Genomic DNA, 26,821 nt, shown 5'->3' on the forward strand with positions numbered 1-26,821 from the left:
TTTATTATTTATACAGCACTCTGCCCTTATGTACACCTGCAGGCCAGACCTCATTCTAGATGGCTGTGAGCCACCATGTGGTTGCTGGGAATTGAACTCATGACCTTTGGAAGAGCAGTCAGTGCTCTTACCCCCTGAGCCATCTCTCTAGCCCCCAAGGAAGTGAGTCTTAATGCTGACCTTGCTACCATCTTCCTAGTTGACAGATTTTGTTCATTATGGGCATATGTGACAATGCTAGCTCCTGAGACATGGAGGTCATCCATTGGAGTATGTTCATGGAGGTTTCCCTTGCTCTCAGAAAACAGGAATTGGTGTGGCATATCTTTGAAGTGACATAGTGGCTAAGATAGAGCGCATGGGACAGGAGCAAAAATGACCTGACACAGTGTTAGTTTCAGTGGCTGCTGACACTTGTAATCCCAGCACTGGGGCAGCTGAGACACAGGCCATAAGCTTGAGGCCAATTTGGGAATACATAGTGAATTCTAGGCCAGCTTGGTTTACAGTAACACTGTCTCAAAGAGAAAAGGGGGTCAGAGAGTTATAGCAAGTTGGCTCAGCATGGGAGAGACACTTACAGGAAGGCCTCAAGACCTGAGTTTATGACCATGGACTACCTAGGGAGTCCATAAGGAGAGAAGTGACCTTTTTTTGTGTGTGTGTTTTGTTTTGCTAGACAGTTTCTCTGAATAACCCTGGCTGTCCTGAAACTCCAGCTGAGAAATGACTCGAGAGTCAATATAATAATAGCCCAGCAGTAGTAGCACATGCCTGTAATTTTAGCACTTGGGAGGCAGAGGCGAGTGGATCTCTGTGAGTTCCAGCCCAGCCTGGGGTCTACAAAGTGAGTCCAGGACAGCCAGGGCGACAGAGATGCCCTGTCTCAAAAAACAAAACAAAACAAATAATAATAATCAGAAATATTTTAATTATCTTTATGTGCTTGTGTCTGTGTGTGGGGTATGTGTATGTGACTACAGACACCCAGGGAGGCCTGAAGATGGTGACAAGATCTCCTGTGCCCTTTGGGCTCCACTTCCCGAGCCCTTCCCAGCCCTCTAGGGAGAGGGTGGAGGTTTTCAGGATGACTGTACATCACTGCCTGGGGCTAAGGTGCTGGGAATGTCTTATTTGTGTGAGGAGGAATTCCAGGTGCTTGCTGGACTTGTCCTTATAAGGAGAAGAGAGGTTTAACCTCATCTGGTGGACACAGGTCATGCAAGCTTAGGCCCAGGGCTGGGGAGGGAGTGGCCTTCACTCCTACTGCTCCTGAGATTTCCCAGGTTGGACACTTCTGCTCCAGTCCAGCTCCTCCCAGTTCCCCAGGGCCACAGCCCACCACACACGGGAGTTACTGCAGTTGTGCGCCACCTCCAGTGCATGCTGGGAACTGCACTCAGATCCTTTGTGAGAGCGGTATTGTACTCTTAACCATCGAGCCATCTTTCTAGCCCTTGACAGGGTAGGTAATTTTATCACAGCAAAGTAACTAAAGCAAGTATTTTTTTTTTTTTTTAGTGTTGCCTTGGCTGTCCTGGACTCACTTTGTAGACCAGGCTGGTCTCGAACTCATAGAGGTCCACCTGCCTCTGCCTCCCGAGTGCTGGGATTAAAGGCGTGCGCCACCATGCCCGGCAGGTTCTTAGCACAAGATGTTTAACTTTAGCTTCTCTCATAAAAAAAAGATGACAGTGGGGCTGGAGATACGGCTCAGTGGTTGAGAGCACTGACTGTTCTTCCGGAGGACCCAGGTTCAGTTCCCAGTACCCACATGGCAGCTCACAACTGTCTGTAACTCAAAAATTTGACACCCACAGACATACAGGCAGACAATGCACCAATGCACATAAAATAAAAATAAATTTTATATAAAAATTACAGTGTTAAGCCGGGCAGAGGCAGAGGAAGGCCGATCTCTGTGAGTTCCAGGACAGCCTGGTCTATAAAGGAGAGATAAACCTGTTTTTTAGGATTCCAAGTGCGGGATCGGAACAGTCTCGTGAGAGAACAGGTGAGGTTAATTCACTAGAAGAGCAACCACCTCCTGCAGGAGCCTAATTGTTGCCAGCTGAAAAGATCCCGTGAACGGACTCTGGGAGGAGATATATAAATGAGCCCAGAACTGGAGGCGGGGTTTTTTGGAGACTTGGGATAGTTCTGGCTGTTCATCGCTGCACTTCAAGATGCTCCTAGAGAGAACTGCTCGAGGAAAGGCATCAGGGCTCCAGTTCCTGCTGAGGTTCTGGGTTCTGGTTACCCCAGGTTCCAACAAAAAAAAAATTTCTGTGGCTCATGCCCAAAAAATCATTCCTCGGAACTGATATCCTTACAGTTTTGTTATTGTGTCCACTAATCCTCATTTCCTATTGTTTTGGTTAGTTGGGCTATAAGTAACGTATGCTTGGTCACTAAGTTGTTAATAAAATATATTGGTTAAAAAACTGAGCCTACAGGTCTACAAAGGGAGTCCAGGACAGCCAGGACTACAAGAGAAACCCTGTTTTGAGAAACAAAACAATAACAAATGGGGAAAAATAAGTAAATTGTCTTTGAAGTCTATGCCAGAACAAATGCATTCTTCAGTTTGAGGCTCCTTCCCGATACCCCCTAGTTTGTTATCTGACATATTTTCCATCTCTTGAGCTCACACTACCCACGAAGCAAGCATAGTTTCCCTATTTTCCACTCATACCTCATCCTGATTTCAAGGTGTATCTCATAAGGGACTTGGCACGCCTTTAATCCCAGCACTCGGGAGGCAGAGGCAGGCGGATCGCTGTGAGTTCGAGGCCAGCCTGGTCTACAAAGTGAGTCCAGGACAGCCTAGGCTACACAGAGAGACCCTGTCTCGAAAAACCAAAAAAAAAAAAAAAAAAAAAAAGGGGGGGGGGGACTTGGCAAGTTCACTTTGTGTGTGTGCATGAGTAGCTGTTCACTCCCCTAGGATTTCTCTTGGGTCTCTTTTCTCCTTAATAGTCCAGAGCTACTCTAATGAAGTTGTATCATGGTTTGTGACCAGGGTTGGAAAAAAAAAAAAGATAACTTCTTTAATTTATTTTATTTTTTAAAAATGCTTTTTTGTTTTGTTTTGTTTTTTCGAGACAGGGTCTCTCTGTGTAGCCTTGGCTGTCCTAGACCTGCTTTGTAGACCAGGCTGCCCTCGAACTTATAACACTCCACCTGCCTCTGCCTCCTGAGTGCTGGGATTAAAGGCATGAGCCACCACGCCCGGCAAAAATACTTTATTATGCAATGTTCTGCCTGCATGTACACACGCATGCCAGAAGAGGGTACCAGATCTCGTTATAGATGGTTATGAGCCACATTGTGGTTTCTGGGAATTGAAAGCGGGGCCCTTGGAAACACAGCCTGTAGGACTCTGCTGATTAAGGTAGAAGTCTGGTCTTCTCTGGATAGCTGGTTCTCAGCTCGGACTATGAAGAATGAACTCCCTTTCTCATCGGGACCCTCACCCCACCTGATCTGGTGACTCCAGATATTTTTTGCTTTGAGTTTTTTGAGACAGGGTCTCTCTGTGTAGTCTTGGCTGTCCTTGAATCACTTTGTAGACCAGGGTGGCCTCAAACTCACAGAGATCTGCCTGCCTCTGCTTCCCCAGTGCTGGGATTGACTCCAGATTTTTTTGTAAGGGGCATCACATAGTCCTAAAAGAAAATACAGAACCCACCTTTCCTGATAACAAACTCAAGGAATCACAGGAAATAGCTCACCCCGTGCTGAGATTTTTTTTTTTCGAGACAGTTTTTCTCTTGTAGTCCTAGCTGTCCTAGACTTGCTTTGTAGACCTAGGCTGGCCTCCAACTCACAGAGATCTGCCTGCCTCTGCCTCCTGAATGCTGGGATTAAAGGTAGGTGCCACTATGCCTGGTTCTCTGTGCTGAGATTTTAGCCTCCAACAAATGGTCCTTAATTATACCTCTGGCTCCATGCTCTCACCCAGAGGATAATTGCACACTGTCTTCCTTCCTGTGGTAGGGGCCCTCGTGTTATGGGGACACTGTATTACTGCGTATGGATGAGGCGCCCTGGCTCCTTTAGCCCTAGGGAGTCATACCCATTCACCCTCACTTCCCAGGGTTTATAAATTCTTAATTCACAAGTCAAGTTGGCTTGGTGACTTCTCACTCCATGGCTAGGTATAAGGTAATCAGGCTGCAGTGGCAGGACTTGCCTTGCTGTTGGTGAGGCTTGGTGACTTCTCACTCCATGGCTAGGCATAAGGTAATCAGGCTGCAGTGGCAGGACTTGCCTTGCTGTTGGTGAGGCTTGCCCAACCACTGCAGGAAGTTTGGCACTGACTCTAGGCAAAGCCTGCTGTAACACTCACAGAGAGGCTGCGAGGCAGGCTCTGTCCCTGAGTGATAAGCCGCAGGAGAAGCATGACCAAGCATGCATCTCACCTTGACTACCTGCGGGTTTCAAGTGTCTGTCCACACCCCGCTTCCCCTCCCATGCCAGGTGACACCAGCCAGGACGTAGACCTACCTGTCCATGCAGGTCTATGTTGCACATCAGCAGCATAGAATCACACAGCCAGTGTTCTTCACCTCTGAGCCATCTCTCCAGCCCTTCTTTGGTTTAAGTCAAGTCAAAGAATAAGGTGGAGAGATAGCTCAGCAATTAAGAACAATTAAAAAGCCGGGCATGGTGGCGCATGCCTTTAATCACAGCACTAGGCAGACAGAGGCAGGTGGATCCCTGTGAGTTCTATGACAGCCTGATCTACAAAGCGAGTCCAGGACAGCCAAGGATACACAGAGAAATCCTCCTTTGAAAAACAAAACCAAAAAACTTAATATTCTTGCAGAGGACCTGAGTTCGGTTCCCAGCACCTATGACAGATGGCTCATAACTCTGTGACTCAGCTCTAAAAGGATATGACGCCCTCTTCTGGCCTGCACGCACCTGCACTCATGTGCACATACCCTACTACAGATACACACCACACACACACACACACACACACACACACACACACACACACACACATACACACACGCTCCAAAGGACGATTTATCACCCCACACCATATCACACCCTATTTCACAGGTCAGTGACAGGAACTGAACAGGGATCACATTAGCAAGATCTGTCAATACTTCAGCCACCACCAGCCAAGAGTTCTTGCCTCATAGTGAGTGATCAAGCTACTTCCCAGGCCCAACCACTGCAACAAGTGTCTTAGACCAAGTAACACCAGAGATTATGGAGGTTAGTTCCTTCAAGGAAGAGTGCCACAGGATAGCATACACACAGAAACACCCATACCCCCACACTCACACATCACAATGTGGCCTATGAGTAACTACCCAGGTAGGTGTACTTGGTAATAGAGGAAAACACTCAAAGCCCCAGCTTCCTGGCCCCTTACTCAAGCATATGAGAGCCAGGTAAGTGGCAGGCCAGGTCTGTGCAGAACCATGTGATTAAGGGCGTGGTCCCCTCAAGTCTTGGAGAAAGGGAACAAAAGAGAATGGAAGTGGCCAAGTCTGGAGAGATGCCTAGTGAGTACAGAACTTGGCGCACAGTTGGACATGATGAGTTCCGATTCTTAGAACACACTTAAAGAGCCAGACGCAGTAGCACAGGCAGCTGCAACCCCAGCACACCCCTACTGGGGGATGAGAGGCAAGAGTGGGAGAAAGGTAGGAGTCTTCAGAGCAGCTCTCCTGGTGTGCACAGCAGTGACTAACAAGAGAGACTCCGTGCCAAGGTGGGAGGTGAGGACCTACGCCTGAGGTCGTCTTCTGACCGCCATGACACACCCTGGTACATGTGTGCTCAGGATTCACACGCAACACACTTGAAGCCAGAGGGCATCAAGGGAATCTACCTTTGGCTTGATCCCAGCCGGGTTCTGGAGCTCAGACAGCATCAGTTTGCCAGTGGGGCAAACAAATCTCTAGCATCACATCAGCCCACTGGCTGGAGGCACAGAGGGGAAAAGTCCTGAGTGAGGCAACTGCAGACTGGAGAATCAACAGAGCAGTTAGTAGTTACAACAAGGTGGAGTTTGGCAAAGGGGGTGGGGCCAGGGCCTCAGCCCAGTTGGTAATCTAAAGTGCATGAAACCCTGGGTTTAAATCCTACAGCCACAGAACCCGCATGCTGGCACACACCTGTGATCCCAGCACCGGGAGGTGGAGGCAAAGAATCAATTCAAAGTCATCTCATACTGCATGAGTTGAGGCCAGCCCAGGTCTCTACACCATCACACTGTGATTAGGTACACGAGCCAAATTCTTTAACCTTGGTCCCATTCCTTAGATGGATTTTGCTGTCACCTTATTTGCACTGTAAGTCAGCCCACAAATCTGCCTGTCCTTCTCTGTTCTCCCAAAGCCTCTCTCCTGTAATTTATGTGACTGATCACTCATTTCTCATAAATGTACTTTTTTTTTTTTAAGTTTTTCGAGACAGCGTTTCTCTGTGTTAGCCTTGGCTGTCCTTGACTCACTTTATAGACTAGGCTGGCCTCAAACTCACAGCGATCTGCCTACCTATGTCTCCTGAGTGCTGGGATTAAAGGCGTGTGCCACCATGCCTGGCTAATTAAGCTTTAAAAAATTTTTTTTCCAAACAGGGTTTCTCTGTGTAGCTCTGGCTGGCCTGAAACTTGCTATATAGACCAGGCTGTCTCAAACCCCAGAGATATACCACCACACCTGACTAAGTCAAACTCTTAAAAATATGTTTGTGTATGCATGTGACATGACACACGTGTGGGGGTCAGAGGACAACTTGCAGAAGTCAGTTCTCTCTTTCCACTTGCAGCTCGTACACACTGCACCCAAGCTGTCAAGACTTGGCTGGCCGGCACTCTACCCACTGAGCCCTCTCGCTGACTGACCCCGAGTCCTTGGTGCTAGCTGGCTTTACTGCCAGGAGAATGAAGATGAGAACAACGCTGTGCTTCATGCAGAAGCTGTAGACCGGCGGCGGCAGCAAGAGCGCACCCCACCCATCCTCTGAACCCCAATTTTGCCAAAAAGAGAAACTTCAAGTCAACTTCTTTCCAAAAGGTTTACTATGAGGATGGGAGCAAGGGCTGAGCACTCTAGTGGTTGGGATAGTCATTTCTACAGAAGGCTCCTTGCTGAGGTGCCAGCACGGGTATCCCTTGGCAGAGCTCCGTTTACGGCGCAAATCTCTGAATAACTATGCTGTCGAGGTGGAAATTACAAATAAGCTTATGTCTACTGCACGCATGAGGCTTCTCTGTTTTTCTGAGTTTCAAATAAACAGTGTCATGTCAAGACTTCCCTTTAGCCATGCTCAGTGGTGCACGCCTGTAATCCCCAACACTCAGGAGGCAGAAGCAGGCAGATCTCTGAGTTCAAGGCCAATCTGGTCTACAAATCGAGTTCAGGACAGCCTTAAAAAAACAAAACCAGCCAGGCAGAGGTGGCGCGTGCCTTTAATCCCAGCACTTGGGGGGGGCGGGGCAGAAGCAGTCGGAGTGACGTGAGTCTGAGGCCAGCCTGGTCTACAAAGTGAGTTCTAGGACAGCCAGAGCTGTTACACAGAGAGACCCTGTCTCAAGAAACAAACACACAAAACAAAGAAAAAGACACCCCTTCATCCACCAGTACCCAGAAGTGTGTCTGTTTCTTTTTCTCTCTGTCTGTCTCAGTCAGGGGGTCTCACTATGGAGCTCTGGCTGGCCTAGATCTTGCTATGTAAACCAGGTATTTGCCTCTCTGCCTCCCAAGGATTACAGCCAGCACCACCACAGCTAGCCAGACTCTCTTTTCATCCAGCTTTCCAAGCATGGAGATGCTAACCAGAACACTCACTGGATGCTAGTGTTCCTGAAGGCTAAGTTCTACTACAGGACTTCCCCTCACATGTAGCGTGGGTGGTTACGGTGGAAAAACTCTTGATGCTGTCATTACACTTATGATAGCTGCAGAAGGCTTCTCTAAAACCAGGCTGCTTCCCAGCACACACGGATCGCTGTCTGCTCCCGGGGTTTAAGGATCTGTCCTCTCATGGCTTCGCAGGTGTTTAAAGAGGCTACAGCTCCAACCGAAACTCATCCCACACTCTTTGCACTGGAAGGGCTTCTCACCAGCGTGGATTCTCTGATGTTGACTGAGGTGAGACTTCAGACTGAAGCCCCTCCCACACCCACTGCACTGATGGGATTTCCCGCTGGGGCAGACTGTCTGATGTTGTTTTAGGTGGGGACACTGGCCGCCGGCGGTACTGTCCCTGCATGCATCACACTTCTGTGACGTCTCTGCAGTGTGAGTTCTGTAATGCTGAATCAGGTCAGAGCTGTAGCGGAAGGCTTTCCTGCAGGAATCACACTGGTACGGCTGCTCCTCCAGCTCCAGCTTCTCCCCGATGACTGTCAGGTTCCAGCTGCAGGCTTCTTCGCAGACACCGCCCTTCTCGCTCTCCTGGCCCACGTGCAGCACTTGGTGCTCAAGGAGGCTGACGTACTGGAAGAAGATCTCTCCACACTCGTGGCACTGGTGGGACTTCTCTCTTGAGTGGAGTCTGAGGTGACCTGCGAGATGCGAGCGCCTCCCAAATCCCTTCCCACACTCACTACACTTGAAGGGCCTCTCCCTGCTGTGCACACTCTGGTGCTGGACCAGATGGGACCTCACTCGGAAGGCTTTCCCACATAAGGGACAGGCGTAGGGCTTTTCACCTGTGTGGACTCGGTGATGTTGAGTGAGGTGGACACGCTGGTTGTAGCTTTTCCCACACTCGTCACACCTGAATGGCTTCTCCCCAGTGTGGATTCGGCGGTGCTGAATGAGGTGTGCACTCTGAATGAAGCTTTTCCCACAGTCGTTGCATTTATGTGGCCTCTCTCCTGTGGAGGACTTTTTGTGGACATAGCTGAACTCATTGCAAGTTGTCCTCTTTGAAGAGGGCTGTCCTGGCAATTCTTTCATGACAGTTCCCTGCTGTCTACCTTCTGTGTCATGGTGTTCATAGCCTTCACCATGACCTTGGACCTCAGAAGCAGTCCGTTGGATTTCTTCTGATAGTTCCATGTCTGCTTCTGAAAACTCTGGAATTTTCTTAAGGTTCAGTTTAGTGTTCTTACTTCTTTTGTCACTGCCTAAAAATGTAATAAGGAGCAAGCACAAAGTTCATCAGCTCTTTTACAAAAGAATAAACTGACAGAAAAAATGTGTCATAACTGGAAGAACAAAAGCGGATCTATGTGTCTACCTAATGCCAACAACAATGAGATCACATTGGTATTAAGCAAATGAAAAGACTAAGACAAAACCAACAACAAACAGAGAGAAGGAGGGGCTTACTAGGCTAGGAGGTGTGGCACCTGCCTGTAATCCCAACAGCTGGGGGTGTAGGAGCAGGAAGGTTTGAGGCTATCCTACACTACAGGAGTTCAAGGCCAGCCTGAGCTACACAGCAATCCTAGCATTCAGAAGGTAGAGGCAGAAGGATCAGAAATTCAGTGTGTGGCTGGGTGGTGGTGGCACACACCTTTAATTCCAGCACTCAAGAGGCAGAAGCAGGCAGATCGCTGTGAGTTCGAGGCCAGCCTAGTCTACAAAGCAAAAAAAAAAAAAGAAAAGAAAAGAAATTCAGTGTTTGCTCTGGCTACACAGAGTCTAAGGCCACTCTGGTTACATGAGATGCTATCTCAAAAAAGAATGGAAAAAGTTTTTTGTTGTTGTTGTTGTTGTTCTTTTTGGTTTTTCAAGACAGGGTTTTTCTATGTAGCCTTAGCTGTCATGGACTTGCTTTGGCAACCAGACTGGGCTTGAACTCACAGAGATCCACCTGTCTCTACCTCCTGAGTGCTGGGACTAAAGGTGTGCGCCAACACACCCCACAATTTTTTTTTTTTAAATTTAAGCTTAAATTAAGAATAAAATAAGAAGCTGGGCATGGTGGTGCACACCTTTAATCCAGTACTCGGGAGGCACAGGCAGGCAGATCGTTGTGAGTTCGAGGCCAGCTTGGTCTACAAAGTGAGTCCAGGACAGCCAAGGCTACACACAGAAACCCTGTCTCAGAAACAAAAAACAAACAATAAATAGACAAAATAAGCTATAATCTTTGGCTAGTACCACAACTCATCTGTCTTTTTATTTTTTTATTTTTTTGGCTTTGGTTTTTTTAGTTTGCTTCTGTTTGTTGTTGAGACAAAGTCTCACTATGTAGCTCTGGTTGGCCCAGAACTAAGTAGATCAGACTAATTTCAAACTCACATTCATCCTCCTGCCGTCGTCTCCTGAATGCTAGAATATAAGGTGTGTACCACCATGCCCGGCCCACCTGGTCTTTGCTACTAAGAAGCTATAAATCAACTTTTGCCTGTAGCTACTCCTGGAACACATGCTCCCTGGACGTACATCTTTGGGATTTCTCTCTGAAGTGGCGTTTCAGGTGCTCAATCAGGTGCGAGTGCCGACCGAAGCTCTTCCCGCACTCACTGCAGCCGTACGGCCTCTCCCCACTGTGGACGCTGTGATGCTGCACCAGGTGGGAGCTCACTCGGAACGCTTTCCCGCACACCTGGCACTTGTAAGGCTTCTCGCCAGTGTGGACTCTCTGGTGCTGGGTGAGGTGCACCCGCTGATTGTAGCTTTTCCCACATTCCCCACACTGAAATGGTTTCTCTCCTGTGTGGATTCGCCGATGCTGAATGAAGTTTGAGGCTTGGAGGAAAAATTTCCCACAGTCACTGCATCTGTGACCTCGCTCACCATTGGATTTCTGCTTACGGTTGACATCTGGGCCTGAGCTCAGAGATCTCTTCTGCTTTGACTTCCCCGCCGTGGGATTCACCTGCCACCTCTGTACCATGTCCTTCAGGTCACTAACTTCTGCAAGCTCTTGACTCTGAGCACCGTTCTTTCCTGTGCTTTCTGCTGCCACCCAGTGTGGATCGGCTTCATCAGAAGTCTGCTGTACTATGAGCTCTGCGTTGCCCTCCTTGGGCTCATAATCTGAAACGACAGAAGGAAAACAGGCCAATTGGCTAGTCCCCACAACAGAGGGACATGAGATCACTGAGTGAAACCAACTCGTGGTAGGGATGCATGGCTTTGGAAAATGACATACACGTCAATGCAGAAGCGCGGTGATGCAGCTCAGTTGGTGTAGTGCATGCCAAGCTACAGCGAGCCCGGGGCTCCCCCTCCAGGTGTGGCAGGGAATGCCTGCAATCCCTACACCTGGTGGTAGAGGCAGAAGGAGCAGAAGTTGAAGGTCAGCCTTGGTTCCAAAGAGTTTGAGGCTAGCCTGAGATACACGAGATCCTGATGAAAGAAAGAAAAAGGGGGGATGGGAAGGGAGAGGAGTGCTAGGATGGCAGGTGTGAGACAGCATGTGTTGTTTATGTAGTGCTAGAGATGGACCCCAACTTGAGAGGCCAAAGCAGAGGGATCCTAAGTCCAAGTCAGCCTGGTGCACGCCTTTAGTCCCAGTACTTGGGAGGCAGAGGCAGGTGGACCAGTGTGAGTTCGAGGCCAGCCTGGTCTACAAAGTGAGTCCAGGACAGCCAAGACTACACAGAGAAACCTTGTCTCAAAAAAGAATGGCATAGAAAAAAAGCGTAAGTGGATCTGAACTCGCAGTCCCCCCGAACCTTGAATGGGTACCCCATGAATACATATATACTATATGCACACACACACACACACACACACACACACACACACACACACACACCTCTGATAACTGGTAAGTGCCTCTATATTAACTGAAATATATAAGCAACACTAATTAGACTTAAACCACATAAGTGAGCTGTACTAATTTAAAAGAGAGAATGGAGGAGACTAGAGAGATGGCTCAGAGGTTAAGAGCACTGACTGCTCTTCCAGAGGTCCTGAGTTCAACTCCCAGCAACCACACGGTGGCTCACAGCCATCTATAATGTAACCTGATGCCCTCTTCTGGCCTGCAGATGTACATATAGACCACTGTATACATAATAAACAAATAAATCTTAAAAGAGAGAATAGCTAGGTGGTGGTGACACACCTTTTATCCTAGCACTCGGAGGCAGAGCCAGACTGATCTCTACCAGGGCTATATGAAGAAACCCTGCCTAGAAAAACCAAAAGAAGCCAGGTGCAGTGGTTCATGCTGTAATCCTACAACTCAGGAGGCAGAGGCAGGGGGATTGATGTGAGTTTGAGGCCAGCCTGGTCTGCAAAGTGAGTCCAGGACAGCCATGGTTACACAGAGGAACCCTGTTTTGAGAGAGAGAGAGAGAGAGAGAGAGAGAGAGAGAGAGAGAGAGAGAGAGAGAGAGAGAGGGAGGGAGAGAGAGGAATTAGCATTAAATATAACTTATATATTTTAAAAACACATGTGTATCTGTGTATGACATGTGTGGGCAGGTGGCCCTGGAGGCCAGAAGACGATGTCAGATCCCCTGAAACTCGAGTTAGTGGCAGTTGTGAGCAGTCTGACATGAGTACTGGGAACCCAATTCAAGTCCACTCCAAGACTGCAAGTACTCTGAGCCCCAAATACAACGTATTTAATATATAAACAATTCACTGAGATAAAGACCGCCTCCAAGATCCCAACAGACTAGCGAACAAAAGACACGCACAAATAAATTGAACGGAACACAATACAGAAGGCTCAGGGAGGCAAAAGCATTTGTGACCATGCCTGACAACCTGGGAGAACTGACTCCTCCAGGTTGTCCTCTGACCTTCATATGTGTACTGTGACACACACACACTCCCCTTTGTACCTTGTTAGGGGGTAAGCCAGTCCAGGCCTTCCCTGAGGCTCTGACGTAGGGAGAAGGATTAATTCCTCGCCTAACATCAGGAACCTGCTTGTCAAAGGCAGGAATGACCTGGGGCCAGAGCCTTGAGGAGCTCAAGTTTTCTGGATCCCAAGAATTCAACTTTATTTATTGTATGTATGTGTGTGTGTGTATGTATATATATATATATATATTTTTTTTTTTTTTTTTTTGGTTTTGGTTTTTTGGTTTTTGGAGACAGGATCTTTCTGTGTTAGCCTTGGCTGTCCTGGACTCACTACTCACTTTGTAGACCAGGCTGGCCTGCAACTTACAGGGATCCCCCTGCCTCTGCCTCCCGAGTGCTGGGATCAAAGCATGTAGCGCTCTTGCAAAGGACCAGAGTCTGTTCCTCAGCCCCACGTTGGGTGGCTCCTAGCTACCTGTACCTCAGGCTCCAGGAGGAACCAGACACCTTCTTCTGGCCTTCTCTGGCACCAGGCATGCACATGGTTCACATACATACATGCAGACACTCACACAAACATATGATTAAAAATTACTGCCAAAATTTAGCATCGCTGGGTGTGGTGGTAACCACCTTAAAAACAACACTCAGGAGGCAGAGAAGCCAATTTTTGTCAGTTTGAGGCCAGCATGGTGTACACGGTGAGCTCCAGGCCAGCATGGTGTACACGGTGAGCTCCAGGCCAGCATGGTGTACACGGTGAGCTCCAGGCCAGCCACAGTTACATAGGGAGACCCTATTTGGAAAACAAAAAACAAAACAAAACTCACCAACAACTTAGCATCTTCTAAATTGTAAAATGCTCCCTGGACCACAGGGTTTATTAACTCCAGCATTTGAAAGGCTGAAGCAGGACAATCAGGAATTCAAGCCCACTTGGGTACACATATCGAGACAGTCTCAGAAATCAAACACAGGCTGGAGAGACAGCTCGGTAATTAGGAGTATTTGTTGCTCTTTCAGGGGGCCTGGGTTGTGAGCACATGGTGACTCCGGTTCCAGGACATCTAACACCCTCCTCATCAGGCATGCACATGGTACACGTATATACACACAAGCAAAACATTCACACCTATAAGGTAATATGAAAAAATAAAAACAGAGCTAATAACCTGATTGTTAGATAAAAGCACCTGCCCTGAAGGCCTGGCAGCCTAGGTTTGATCCTTGTTACAAACATAAAGGTGGATAAACAGAACTGATTGCATGAAATTCTCCTCTGCTCCTTTGCTAGGCGTGGTAGCAACCGCTTTAGTCATAAGTACACAGTATAATAAACAAGTGAAAACGTTAAAGCCCATCTCCCTTCAATAACATCTTTATTAAATTAGAAATAATCTGCAAAAAAGGCTTTCTTTTTTGTTTGTTTGTTTTGTTTTGTTTTGAAGACAGGGTTTCTCTGTGTAAACAGCCCTTGCTGTCCTGTAGACCAGGCTGGCCTCAAACTCCTATCTGTCCACCTGCCTCTGCCTCCTGAGTGCTGGGATTAAAAGTGTATGCTCCCATACCTGGCCTGATTTACTTCCACAGATTATAAAGCAAAGGGAACTGGAGCGATGACTCAGCAGTTAAGAGCACTGGCCGCTCTTGCAGAGGACCCAGGTTTGAGTCCCAGTACCCCCATGGTGCCTCTCAACCATCTTCAGTTCCAGAAGATTCAACACTCTCTTCTGGCCATGAGGACACCAGGCATGCATGTGGTGTGCACACATGAAGGCAAGCATCCATACATAGAAAACAAAATATAAAACATTTCAATAGAAGGGCTGGAGAGATGGCTCAGCCGTTGAGAGTACTGGCTGCTCTTCCAAAGGTCATGAGTTCAATTCTCAGCAACCACATGGTGGCTCATAACCACCTTTAATGAGATCTGGTTTCCTCTTCTGACAAGCAGACACACATGCAGGCAGAATTAAAAACAAAAAACAAAAAACAAAAAAAGAAAGAAAATATTTTTTAAAATTCCAATAGATTATAAAGTAAAGCTATAGCTATGAAGACATGCTTGTGGGAAGGGCATGCTACACAAACTCTTTACGAGATAACAAACCCGGTGAGTGCTGCACACGCAGGCGGACAGTCCTTACCCAAAGGAGTGGCACTCTCACAATCCTCCTTTATGCCATCCCTACTAAGAGGCTTCTGGGACTGGTCCAAACGTCCCCATTCCTCCAGGATGAAGGACACAGCCACATCAGCCACATCTTCGATTTTCATCAACTTCTGCAATGGGAGATCTCTGCTAAATGCCCACTCCCTGTGTACAATAAGGGCAGTGTGCAGTGTCTGCAGTGAGGGCAAAGCCTGGGGCACGAAGTGAGAAACCAGGACAGGGACTGTGCGTCTAAAAGGGAAGTATGAAGAAGGCAGAAGGGAATTGGGGGCGGGGGGGGGTAGGCATCAACCAAGGGTGGGCCTGGGAGCTAGTTAAATACCTGGTGAAGATGGTGTCCCACCTTGGAATCACCAGGCGAGTGAGCCCCAGGGAGGGAAGGTCTAGATCAAGCTGGCCTAACCCTAACCCTAACTCTATGAGGAATCTTTTCTTCCTTAAGGGACTAGGTGTGGGGTACCATTCCCTGAGTTTGGCTCCTGCATTGTGTAAGAAGAGAGCTGGCTGAGCCGGCATGCATTTCTTTTTCTCTGATCTGGATTGTGGATATGATGTGATCAGGTGACCATCTGTCCTAACTTCCTGCCACTGTGACTTTCTCACCTTGATGCACTGTAACCTAAAGGGAGCTAAAATAAGCCCTTCCTTCTGTGAGCTGGGTTTGTCAGGGCACTGTGTCACAGTTAGCGGTAGCAAAGCTAGGACAGATGGGGGCGGAGGCCGAGAAGGGGTATGGGTTCTCATGGAAGGCAGAGGGGTGCTAGCTCACCTGGGACCCCACCGAGAGCGGCGAGGCTGTCAGTTCCTGGCTGTCCTTCCCAGGAGAGGGAGGACCCTGGAGAACAGGAAGGGCTGAGAGTGGAGAAGAGGTAAGAGTGAGACTGTCTGGTCAGGTTCACAGCCACCACACCCTGCCTTCGCCCGTGGGCCTGGGGCACTGAAGTCACACTCACCTTGGCCCTCGGGATCCTATACATTCTGGGCCTGTCCTCCCATCACCTTTTTATTCCCTCTTCTTCCAAAAGACCAAACTAGCTGGGCATGGTGGTGTATATCTTTAATCCTAGTGTTCAAAAGGCAGAAGCCAATGGATCTCTGAGTTCAAAGCCAACCAGGGACACTTAGTGAGACCCCCATCTAAAAACAAAATCTTCAGTCCCCTGCTTTGCTCAAGCTAATGCCTCGGTAACAGACATATTCGACTATGTTAGGGGAGATCTGCAGCTCCCAGGGCTCAGGACTTCACAGGCTTCTAATGTGCTAACCAGTCACCTTCAGATCTCAGCACAGAGCAGATTCGAACTCCTGGGCTAATCAGGTCCCCCTGCGTCAGCTTCTCGGGTGGCTGGTACCACAGGCATGTGCCACTGTGCCCAGTAGGATGGACTGGTCTATCAACAAGGTCTAATGCAATTTAGCTGAGTTTTTCCTATTGGTCAATTTAAGATGATTTTTTAAATTTATTTATTTTATGTATATGAATATGCTGTCTTCATGCACACCAGAAAAGGGAATCAAATTGTGAGTCACCATGTGGTTGCTGGGAATTGAACTCAGGACCTCTGGAACAACAGTCAGTAGTGCTCTTACCTGCTAAGCCATCTCTCCAGCCCAATTTAAGATGATTTTAAGAGTGAGATTAAAGCCAAGCATGGTTGTGCATGCCCTTTAATACCAACACTTAGGAGACAGAGGTAGGCAGGAGGATTTCTGTGAGGTCAAGGCCAGCCTGGTTTACACAGTGACAGCCAGAGCTTCACGAAACTGTCTCAAAACAACATGAGAATGAGTGTATATGAACAATATTTATATCGAAGCTTCCAAAAGAACAAAAAAGAAATTTTTGTTTTACAATCAAATGACACTTATTGCATTTTTTTAAGATTTTTTTAAGATTTTTTTAAGATTTTTTTTTTTTCCAGGAGTTGAGGTACACACCTTTAATCCCAGCACTTGGGAGGCAGAGGCAGGCGGATCTCTGTGAGTTTGGGGCCATCATAGTTTACAGAGTTCCAGAACAGCCAGGGCTACACACAGAAAAGCTCTGTCTTGAAAATCTTAAAAAAAAAAAAAAAAAAAAAAGGGAAGGGGGGAGGCTGGAGAGAGGGCTCAAAAGATAAGAACATTGGCTGCTCTTCCAAAGGTCCTGAGTTCAATTCCCAGCAACCACATGGTGGCTCACAACCATCTATGCAGTGATCTGGTGTCCTCTTCTGGCCTGCAGGTGTACATGCAGGCAAAGCCTGTATATATAATAATAAATAAATCTTTTCAAAACAGTTATGCTAAAAAAAAAAGTTATGCTGTTATCTCCACAGAGCAACTACACACACACACACACACACACACACACACACACACACACACAAATCTTTAAAATATTTCTTTTGTTTTTTGTTTTGTTTATTGTTTGTTTGTTTTGAGACAGGGTTTCTCCTGTAGCCTTGGCTGTCTTGCACTCCTTTTGTAGACCAGACTGGCCTCGAACTCACAGCGATATACCTGCCTCTGCCTCCGGAATGCTGGGATTAAAGGCGTGCACCACCACCCTCCTGCAATTTATTTATTTTAACTTTAAATGTATAGGTATTGTGGCTGCATATCTGTTCACCACATGCATGCAGTGCCACAGAGGTCAGAAGAGAACATCAGATCCACCTACACTTAGAGTTACAGACACTTGTAAAGTGCCATGCTGGTGCTGGGAATCAAACCTGGGTCGTCTGGAAACAGAGCAACTAGTGCTCTTCACCACTGAGCCATCTCTTCAGCCCCGTATGCAATGATTTCTATGCTCCATCTCAGCCACGAGGTTGACAAATGATTTGCCATGAATGTCCACATGGACACTGCTAGAAATCCAATCCTTCATCACTGTTGTTAAGCATTGTTCATCCACTGTCGCCAAAAAGGGCACAGAAGACAACAGCAGTAAGAATGGAAATACAGTGCTGGGCGTGGTGGCACACACCTTTAATCCCAGCACTTGGGAGGCAGAGGCAGGCAGATCTCTGAGTTCGAGGCCAGCCAGGTCTACAAAGTGAGTCCAGGACAGAGAAACCCTGTCTCGAACAGCCCAAACCAAACCAAACCAAAACAAAGCAAAACAAAAGAGTGGGAGAACACTGGATAGTGGTCTGTTAACTTGACACAAACTGGGGGCCATCTAGGAAGAGGAACTCTGATAAAATACCTCCATAAGCAAGACTGTAGGGCATTTCTTTTTTTTTTTTTCTTTTCTTTTTTTTTTTTTTTTGTTTGGTTTTTCGAGACAGGGTTTCTCTGTGTAGCCTTGGCCATCCTGGACTCACTTTGTAGACCAGGCTGGCCTCGAACTCACAGTGATCCGCCTGCCTCTGCCTCCCAAGTGCTGGGATTGGGCATTTCTTGATTAATGAGTGGAGTGAGAGGGCCCAGGTCACTGTGGGCAGTGCCACACCTGGCCTAGTAGTCCTGGGTGCTATACAAAAGCAAACCAGTACACAGCCCTCTGGCATGGCCGCTGCAGCAGTTGCTGTTTCCAGGCTCCTCCCTTGAGTTTCTGGCCAGACTTCTCTGGATGATGGACTACAAGATACAAGATGAAATAACTCCTTCCCTCTTCAAGTTGGTTTTGCCTATGGTGTTTTATCAGAAAGCTAACTAAAACAAGAAATTGGGCTTGGTGGTGGTGGTGCACAGTTTTAATCCCAGTACTTGGACAGCAGAGGCAGGCAGATCTCTGTAAATTCAAGGCCAACCTAGTCTACAGAGTGAGTTCCAGGACACCCAGAGCAACACAGTGAGACCCTGTCTTGAAAAACCAATCCACTGAGCCGGGCATGGTACCTTTAGTCCCAGGACTCTGAAGGCAGAGGCAGGTAGATTACTGTGAGTTCGAGGCCAGCTTAGTCTACAAAGCAAGTCTAGGACAGCCAAGGCTACACAGAGAAACCCTGTCTTGGAAAAATATTTTAAAAAAGAAAAAGAAAAAGAAAAAAAAAAAAACAACAACTAACTAACCAACCAGCCAACCAAACAGGAAAACTCCAAAACCAAAAAATCTGTACCAAGAGTGGGGTACTAATGTTATAGACCTGACCATGTTAAAGGAACTATAGCATTCTCAGTCAGTATTGAATAATTCGGCACAAAGGACTTTGCCAAGTGATCTTGGACCATCCCGTTACTCCAAAGGACAGTACTGTATAATCTGTTAGGATACTTGCATGTCAAATGTACTGCATACAAAGAGCTTTGATTTTTATTGAAGTATCTTAAAAACTGGGGGGTCTTGTGGGGGTCTGGGAGGCTGGGAATGCAGCTCAATTGGTAGAACATTTGCCTAACATGAATTAGGCCCCTGGGTTCCATCCCGAGCACCACAGAGACCGGAGAGGTTGCTGCATGCCTGTGATCTCAGCACTCCTAGAGGTAATGACAGGAGAATCAAGAATTCAAGTCATGAGGCTGGAGAGATGGCTCAGAGGTTAAGTGCATTGGCTCTTCTTAAAGGTCCTGAGTTCAATTCCCAGCAACCACATGGTGGCTCACAACCATCTATAATGAGCTCTGGTGCCCTCTTCTGGCGGGCAGGAGTATATGCAGACAGAGCACCATATGCATAATAAATAAAGAAATCTTTAAAAAATAATAATAATGATTAAGAATTTAAGTCATCATCAGTTAATAGTGAATTTGAGGTGGGCTGGGCTACTCGAGACCCTATCTCTAAACACACAAACAAACAAGGTTTGGGGCTGTAGAGATGGCTCAGTGGTTAAAGCGCATAGTGTTCTTGTACAGGATCAGAGTTCAGCTCCCAGCACCCATATCAGGCAGTTCATAGTCACCCATAATACTAGCTCCAGGGGAATCTGATGCCTCTACTGGCCTCTGTAGGTACTGCATGCACATGGTGCACAGATGGATGGAAGGAAAACATTCATATATATATATATATATATATGTTGGTTTTTTGAGACAGGGTTTCTCCATGTAGCCTTGGCTGTCCTAGACTCATTTTGTAGACCAGGCTGACCCCAAACTCACAGCAATGCACCTGCCTCTGCCTCCGAGTGCTGGGATTAAAGGTGTGTGCCATCACGCCCAGCTTATCATGTATATTTTAAAATACCTTTTTTGTTTTTTCTGTTTTTCGAGACAGGGTTTCACTGTGTTATCTTGGCTGTCCTGGACTCTTTTGTAGACCAGGCTGGCCTGAACTCACAGAGATCCACCTGCCTCTGCCTCCCAAGTGCTGGGATTAAAGGCGTACGGTACCATGCCCAGCCAAATACTTTATTTAAATGTTTAACTATATTATGTATAAGATAAGTAAAATATAATTATATATATTACATAATACGTAATAAAAACTTTTAAAACTCTCTATATAGTTTCTATACTTAAAGGCATCACTTCATTATCATTTTTGCTGTAGTCCTGCTTTTGGAGTAGGGTGCTGTAAATAGAACCCAGAATCTTTCCCTTACCAACGATGCACTCTACCACTGAGCTACCCTATCCCCCTTATAGCCTTTGTTTTGTTTTGTTGTTTTGGAAACAGGATCTCAAGTGGGTCAGCTTCAAGCTTGCTATGCAGCCAGGATGACCTTGATGATCTTCTGCCTCCGCCTCCTATGCTGGGATCACAGGTGTTCTCCACACCTGGTTTCTGTAGTACTGGGGATGGAACCCGTAGCTTCATGCATGCTAGGCAAGCATGCCATCAACTGAACCACATCCCTAGTGCCCTTTCATGGATTGTGAATGAAAGTGTGACATAGTCTCAGTCATCCAAGGCCCTCTCTCAAGGGAGTCCACCCACCCATATTCCAGGCCCTCTGCTGCCCCCACCCACGCTCTAGGCACACTGGCTGCTGGATCTGCTGCCTCCACCCACCCACGCTCCAGGCACACTGGCTGCTGGATCTGCTGCCTCCACCCACCCACGCTCCAGGCACACTGGCTGCTGGATCTGCTGCCTCCACCCACCCACGCTCCAGGCACACTGGCTGCTGGATCTGCTGCCTCCACGCACCCACGCTCCAGGCACACTGGCTGCTGGATCTGCTGCCTCCACACACCCACGCTCCAGACACACTGGCTGCTGGATCTGCTGCCTCCACGCACCCACGCTCCAGGCACATTGGCTGCTGGATCTGCTGCCTCCACACACCCACGCTCCAGACACACTGGCTGCTGGATCTGCTGCCTCCACGCACCCACGCTCCAGACACACTGGCTGCTGATCTGCTGTCTCCACCCACCCACGCTCCAGGCACACTGGCTGCTGGATCTGCTGCCTCCATGCACCCATGCTCCAGGCACACTGGCTGCTGATCTGCTACCTCCACCCACCCACGCTCCAGGCACACTGGCTGCTGGATCTACCAGCCTCACCATTGGCTTCCAGGAGAGTCTCTGGCTCTTGATCAGACTTGGCCTCCACAGGCAGAAACTGGTGACCAAAGGACTCCTGCGTGGCTCCGGATGGTACTGTCTTCTGAGGAAGCACTTCAGGGCATGTGACAATCTAGTAACCACAACTACAACCAATCAGCAACATTATAGACAGGGATGGGAAAAAAACTCATTAGAGTCCATTAGATGTCACCTATCCCCTGGCCCAGTACTGAACTTGTGTCTTCAATGAGCCAATTAAATAGCAGTTTAACAAACATGGTTTACTGCTACTGGGAAAAGATGTCCATGAGACATACCCACAGGCAAATAAGTATTAACTCCATGTTAGATGGGAAAGAAATAACTACAAGACAGAACCAACTAGACCCACGTTAGCTTGCGAGGCTTGGAATGGGTGTCACTCCACAAACACCTAAAAGATGTTATGAAGGGGCTGGAGCATTGGCTCGGTGGTTAAAGCACTGGCTACTCTTCCAGAGGACCTGAGTTAGGGTCCCAGCACCCATGTGGTGGCTCACAGCCATCCTTCACTCCCCTCTGGGAGATCTGACACCCTCTCCTGACCACTGTGGGCAACAGACACACATGTGGCATACGTTACATACATGCAGGTGAAAGACATAAGATCAATTAAATCAAATTAAGAAAAACGAAGGTGCTAGAGAGACAGCTCAGTGGTTAAGAGCACTTTTGCAGAGGACCCAAGTTTGGTTCCCAACCCCCGTGTTAGTCAGTTCACAACTGTTTGTAACTCCAACTCCAGGGAATACAATGCCCTCTTCTAACTTCTGAGAGTACCAGCACACTTGTATACACACACACACACACACACACACACACACACACACACACACTGAAAAGGCAATTATTTTGAGATAGTACCAGATAGATTTCCAAAGTGGTTGTACTAGTTTGCATTCCCACCAGCAGTGAAAGAATGTTCCTCTTTCTCCACATCCTCGCCAGCATGTGTTGTCACTTGAATTTTTTATCTTAGCCATTCTGATGGGTGTAAGATGGAATCTCAGAGTCAATTTTGTTTGTTTGTTTGTTTGTTTTTAATTATTTTATTTATTTTATATGATGCTCTATTTGCACGTACACCTGCCCGCCAGAAGAGGGCGTTAGATCCCATTACAGATGGTTATAAGCTACCACATGGTTGCTGGGGATTGAACTCAGGACCTCTGGAAGAACAGCCAGTGCTCTTAACTGCTAAGCCATCTCTCCAGCCCCTTCAGAGTCATTTTGATTTGCATTTCTCTGATGACTAAGGAGGTCGAGCATTTCTTTAAGTGTTTCTCAGCCATTTGATATTCCTCTGTTGAGAATTGTCTGTTTAGTTCTGAGCCCCATTTCTCAATTGGGTTACTTGGTTTGGTGGAGTTTAATTTCTTGAGTTCTTTATATATTTTGGATATTAGACCTTTGTCAGATGTAGGGTTGGTGAAGACCAAGGGATAGGTTATTCTCTACAGATGAGTGAAGAGTGGGGATTGACTTTCACATGAACTCTGATGCCCCATATCTGACCACGTCGCCTTGATGGGGAGGCCTGGTGGCACTCAGAGGAAGGAAAGCAGCCTACCAAGCAGAGACTTGATACCCTATGAGCATATACAGGGGGAGGAGGTCCCCCTCAGTCACAGTCATAGGTGAGGGGAGTAGGGTGAAAGTAGAAGGGAGGGAGGAATAGGAGGATAGAAGGGAGGGGATAACAATTGAGATGTAATATGAATGAATTAATAAATAAATAAATTTAAAAAAAAGAAATACCACATTAAAAAAAAAAAGACAATTATTTTTAAAAAGAAGGTAGGCAACGGCAAAGGAGAAGAAACGCAGAAACCCAGGCACAAAGAGGGTTCCCAGACTCGTTGGTTAAGTAAGGCTGCCGGGCCCCCTAAGAAGTTGACGGTGAGTAAAGGTGAGTAAGGGCGAGAGAAGAAAGGAAAAGATGGAAAGGTAATTATTGGACCCAGGAAGTCACTGCTGGCCAGACTAAGATATAAGATGGCTTATGTCCCACATGCCTGTAATTGCAGCCCTCGGGGCACAAACAGGAGGCCTGCAGCAAGGTCTAGGCTAAACTGGGATATTCTCCGCCTCAGAGAGCTCACGTGCAGTGTGAAACCCATCTTTACCATGCCGCTCTCCGCCCTCAAGTCCACCTTGGGTACATGTAGTTACTCTGCTCCAAGGCGCAGCCCTCTCTTGGAAATTCTGGAAGGCATTAGGACCTGCAGTCTGACAAAGCTGCTCCTCTTCTTGCCCCTCCTCCACTTCCTTAGGTTTCAAAACAGTTCATGTTTCAACACTTCTGAGGGTTGGAGAGTGGGGCCACTGGTTCTGAGTATATATGGCTGCTCTGGAGGGATCCGAGTTCAGTCCTCAGCACTCACATCAGGTGGCTTAACCTTGGCCTGGAACTACAGCTCTAGGGCTTCTGATCCCTTCCTGACCGTCACCAGTACCTACACAGATACGGCACATATATAAACAAATATATATATAACACTCTAACTGGGCTTGCTTGTTCCTTGAGGTTGAAACAGAGGGACAAAAAGTTCAAGGACAGCCTGAGCAACCAAAGGAAACCTTTTTTCAAAATCAAAAGGTAGTGAGTTCAGCCGGACGTGGTGGCGCACGCCTTTAATCCCAGCACTCGGGAGGCAGAGGCAGGTGGATCACTGTGAGTTCGAGGCCAGCCTGGTCTACAAAGTGAGTCCAGGACAGCCAAGGCTACACAGAGAAACCCTGTCTCGAAAAACCAAAAAAAAAAAAAAAAAAAAAAGGTAGTGAGTTCGAGGCCAGCCTGATCTACAAGGCTAACACAGAGAGACCTTGTCTCGAAAAACAAAAAACCAAACCAAACAAACAAACAAAAAACAAAATCAAAAGGTAAAAGAGTGGCTGGGATACAGCTCCCTGGCTAAGCACTTTGCATAGGCTTAGAATCTCCTGGTCAGGGGACTGGGCTTTGGCTTAATGGCAGAGCACTTGCCTGACATGTATGAGGCTCTGGGTTCAATCTCCACCCCCTCAGAAGGGGGGAGAAATGGGGGACGGAGGCATGGTGGCATAATTGTCGCCTCAGTACTCCAAATGCAGAGGTAGGAGGATCAGATAGCTCAGTGGTTTGGAGCACTTGTTGCTTTCGCAGAGGACCTGGGCTCGATAGCACCCCTATTGTGACTCACAACCAGCTGTAACTCTAGCTCCAACGGATGTAACACCCTCTTCTAGGTTCCATGGCCACACACATACCTGAAGGCAGAACACTTATACATATAAAACAAATGATTCTAAAAATATAAAATTATTTTATTAAAAAAATTGCTGGGGCTAGAGAGAGAGTTGAGCTGTTAAGACCACTCACTGACTGCTCTTCCAGAGCTCCTGAGTTCAATTCCCAGCAACCACATGGTGGCTCACAGGCATCCATAATGTGATCTGATGCCCTCTTCTGGCATCCAGGTGTAAATGCAGGCAGAGCACTGTATACATAATAATAAATAGATCTTTTAAAAACATTGAAACAAGGCGGATCACTGTGAGTTCGAGGCCAGCTTGGTCTACAAAGTGAGTCCAGGACAGCCAAGGCTACACAGAGAGACCCTGTCTCGAAAAAAAAAACAAAAAAACAAAGAAAAAAAAATTGAAACAGGCAAAATTAAAAGAAAAGAGAGAAAGCCTTCTATAGCATGAAGCCCCAAATCAGGAAACAAAGAGTTAAACAGGTTTGACTGTTAGTACAATAAATTCCATGACAGCAAACTGGAAAAGTAACATGACAATCATGTGATAGGCTCAATGCCTATTGTTTCTAATACATAAGAAGTCCAAGTAAAGCCGGGCATGGTGGCACAAGCCTTTAATCCCAGCACTCGGGAGGCAGAGGCAGGCAGATCGCTGTGAGTTCGAGGCCAGCCTGGTCTACAGAGTGAGTTCAGGACAGCCAAGGTCACACAGAGAGACCCTGTCTCGAAAAACCAAAATAAATAAATAAATTAATTAATTTTTAAAAATGTCCAAGTAGGAGATAGGAGTGTAGTTTGCAAAAAGAAGAATGGGAATAAGGAGATAGAAACACAACATTCTTTGAAACATTACAAGTTAGGGGCTGGAGAGATGGCTCAGAGGTTAAGAGCACTGACTGCTCTTCCAGAGGTCCTGAGTTCAATTCCCAGCGACCACATGGTGGCTCACAGCACATTTAATGTGATCTGGTGCCCTCTTCTGGCCTGCAGGTGTACATGCAGGCAGAGCACTGTATAAATAAATCTTAAACACACACACACACACACACACACACACACACACACACACACACACACACACACACACACACACCCTACAATACGAATGGCTGAAGCAGCAGAGGGCTAAGACCCTCACCACTGCGCAGCACACTGCGCCTGTCTTCCGGTGTGCTCACCTGTTGCCTGCGTTCCTCCAGCTCTCTCGGGATACTTTCTATCACAGCCACGGCTTCTTCTCCGCTCTCGGGGTGATGTTCTCTCACCCAGGCTTGAAATTCCTCAGGCAGGATGGCGAGGAACTGCTCCAGCACCAACAGCTCTAAGATCTGCTCTTTGGTGTGCAGCTCCGGCCTCAGCCACTCACAGCAGAGTATCCGGAGCTGGCTGAGAGCATCCCGAGGTCCTGCTGCCTCGTGGTACTGGAAGTGCTTGAAACGCTGATAGAAAGTCTCAAACACTGGCCGGTTGTACCCCTGCGTCCAGGAACAGTCCTCTTCTTCCACTTTCACTATGAGAAGGTCAGCTTGCTCTTGTGAAGACGTGTCAGGTGGGGGCTCTAAGTGTTTAACTGCCCTGGCTTCTGTCATTATCGGTCTCTTAGAGGCTGCCCGTTACACTGACTCAATCCGTTCTCTGCTCTTGTGAAGGGCACTTTTTTGCAGCGAACAGCTGTAGCTGTTATGTCGGGAATTATTATTAACTAAGAGAGGCGGCAAAGACGTCATCTATACTAAAGAAAACCGCTCACCAAGTCATTCACTTAAAGGTACAAGTCAGTCATCACGCCACCCATAAAACGAGCAGCAACTACGTCCAGTTTTTAAGAACGCAAAGAATGGACATTAAAAAAGTGACACCAGGCCCAACGTAAAACACCGCTCTAGAAACGAAAAAGTCCACATCTCATATAAATAACGGGGCAAGATTATTCCAGACAGAGTCGTTTCTTCTATCGTAAGCCAAACTTAAGTCAGAATAGGAGTGAAAACCATTAAAATGGTCATATCTGGTCCTGGCTTTCAAGCCAAAAGGCCCTGACAGATAAATGGAAGACTTCATTAGTTCCAGGAGAAGCACTGTTACACTCAGAAATTTGGACCTGTATTCCTCGGGAATAGCTCCTGACCCGGAGACAGAGATCTGCCGGGTCAAGGTTAGGGACAGGACCCCAAGTGTGGACACAATGCCCGACCCGCTCCTCTCCAGTCCCTAAGTCCCGGGAACCCAAAGATCAAACTCCCCGCAGACCCGGCTTGGAAGATGGAGTTCTCACAAGC

General features: G+C 47.4%; 1 protein-coding gene across 1 annotated transcript; it reads right to left on the minus strand.

Annotated features, from left to right (window-relative positions):
• Positions 1 to 7,577: 7,577 nt before the first annotated feature.
• On the minus strand, positions 7,578 to 26,133 carry Zkscan5 (zinc finger with KRAB and SCAN domains 5). The gene is made up of 6 exons (XM_051162873.1): positions 25,721 to 26,133; positions 21,259 to 21,391; positions 15,644 to 15,726; positions 14,849 to 14,984; positions 10,374 to 10,970; positions 7,578 to 9,106 (listed from the first exon to the last, which is right to left on the minus strand). The coding sequence occupies exons 1-6, from the start codon at positions 26,129 to 26,131 to the stop codon at positions 7,998 to 8,000; spliced, it is 2,469 nt and encodes an 822-aa protein (XP_051018830.1). The 5' UTR covers positions 26,132 to 26,133; the 3' UTR covers positions 7,578 to 7,997.
• Positions 26,134 to 26,821: the final 688 nt, after the last annotated feature.

Source organism: Acomys russatus, chromosome 19, assembly GCF_903995435.1.
Source record: "Acomys russatus chromosome 19, mAcoRus1.1, whole genome shotgun sequence".
NCBI classification, from domain to species: Eukaryota; Metazoa; Chordata; class Mammalia; order Rodentia; family Muridae; genus Acomys; species Acomys russatus.

What these genes read in the sequence shown, in the direction of transcription:
- Zkscan5 (XM_051162873.1), bottom strand. Translation starts at nt 26,131, where the DNA reads ATGACAGAAGCCAGGGCAGTTAAACACTTAGAGCCCCCACCTGACACG. An exon ending in TGGAGGAACGCAGGCAACAG is followed by an intron (nt 21,392 to 25,720) that starts GTGAGCACACCG and finishes TGTGGTTACTAG; the next exon opens with ATTGTCACATGCCCTGAAGT. An exon ending in TGAGAGTGCCACTCCTTTGG is followed by an intron (nt 10,971 to 14,848) that starts GTAAGGACTGTC and finishes CTGTCGTTTCAG; the next exon opens with ATTATGAGCCCAAGGAGGGC.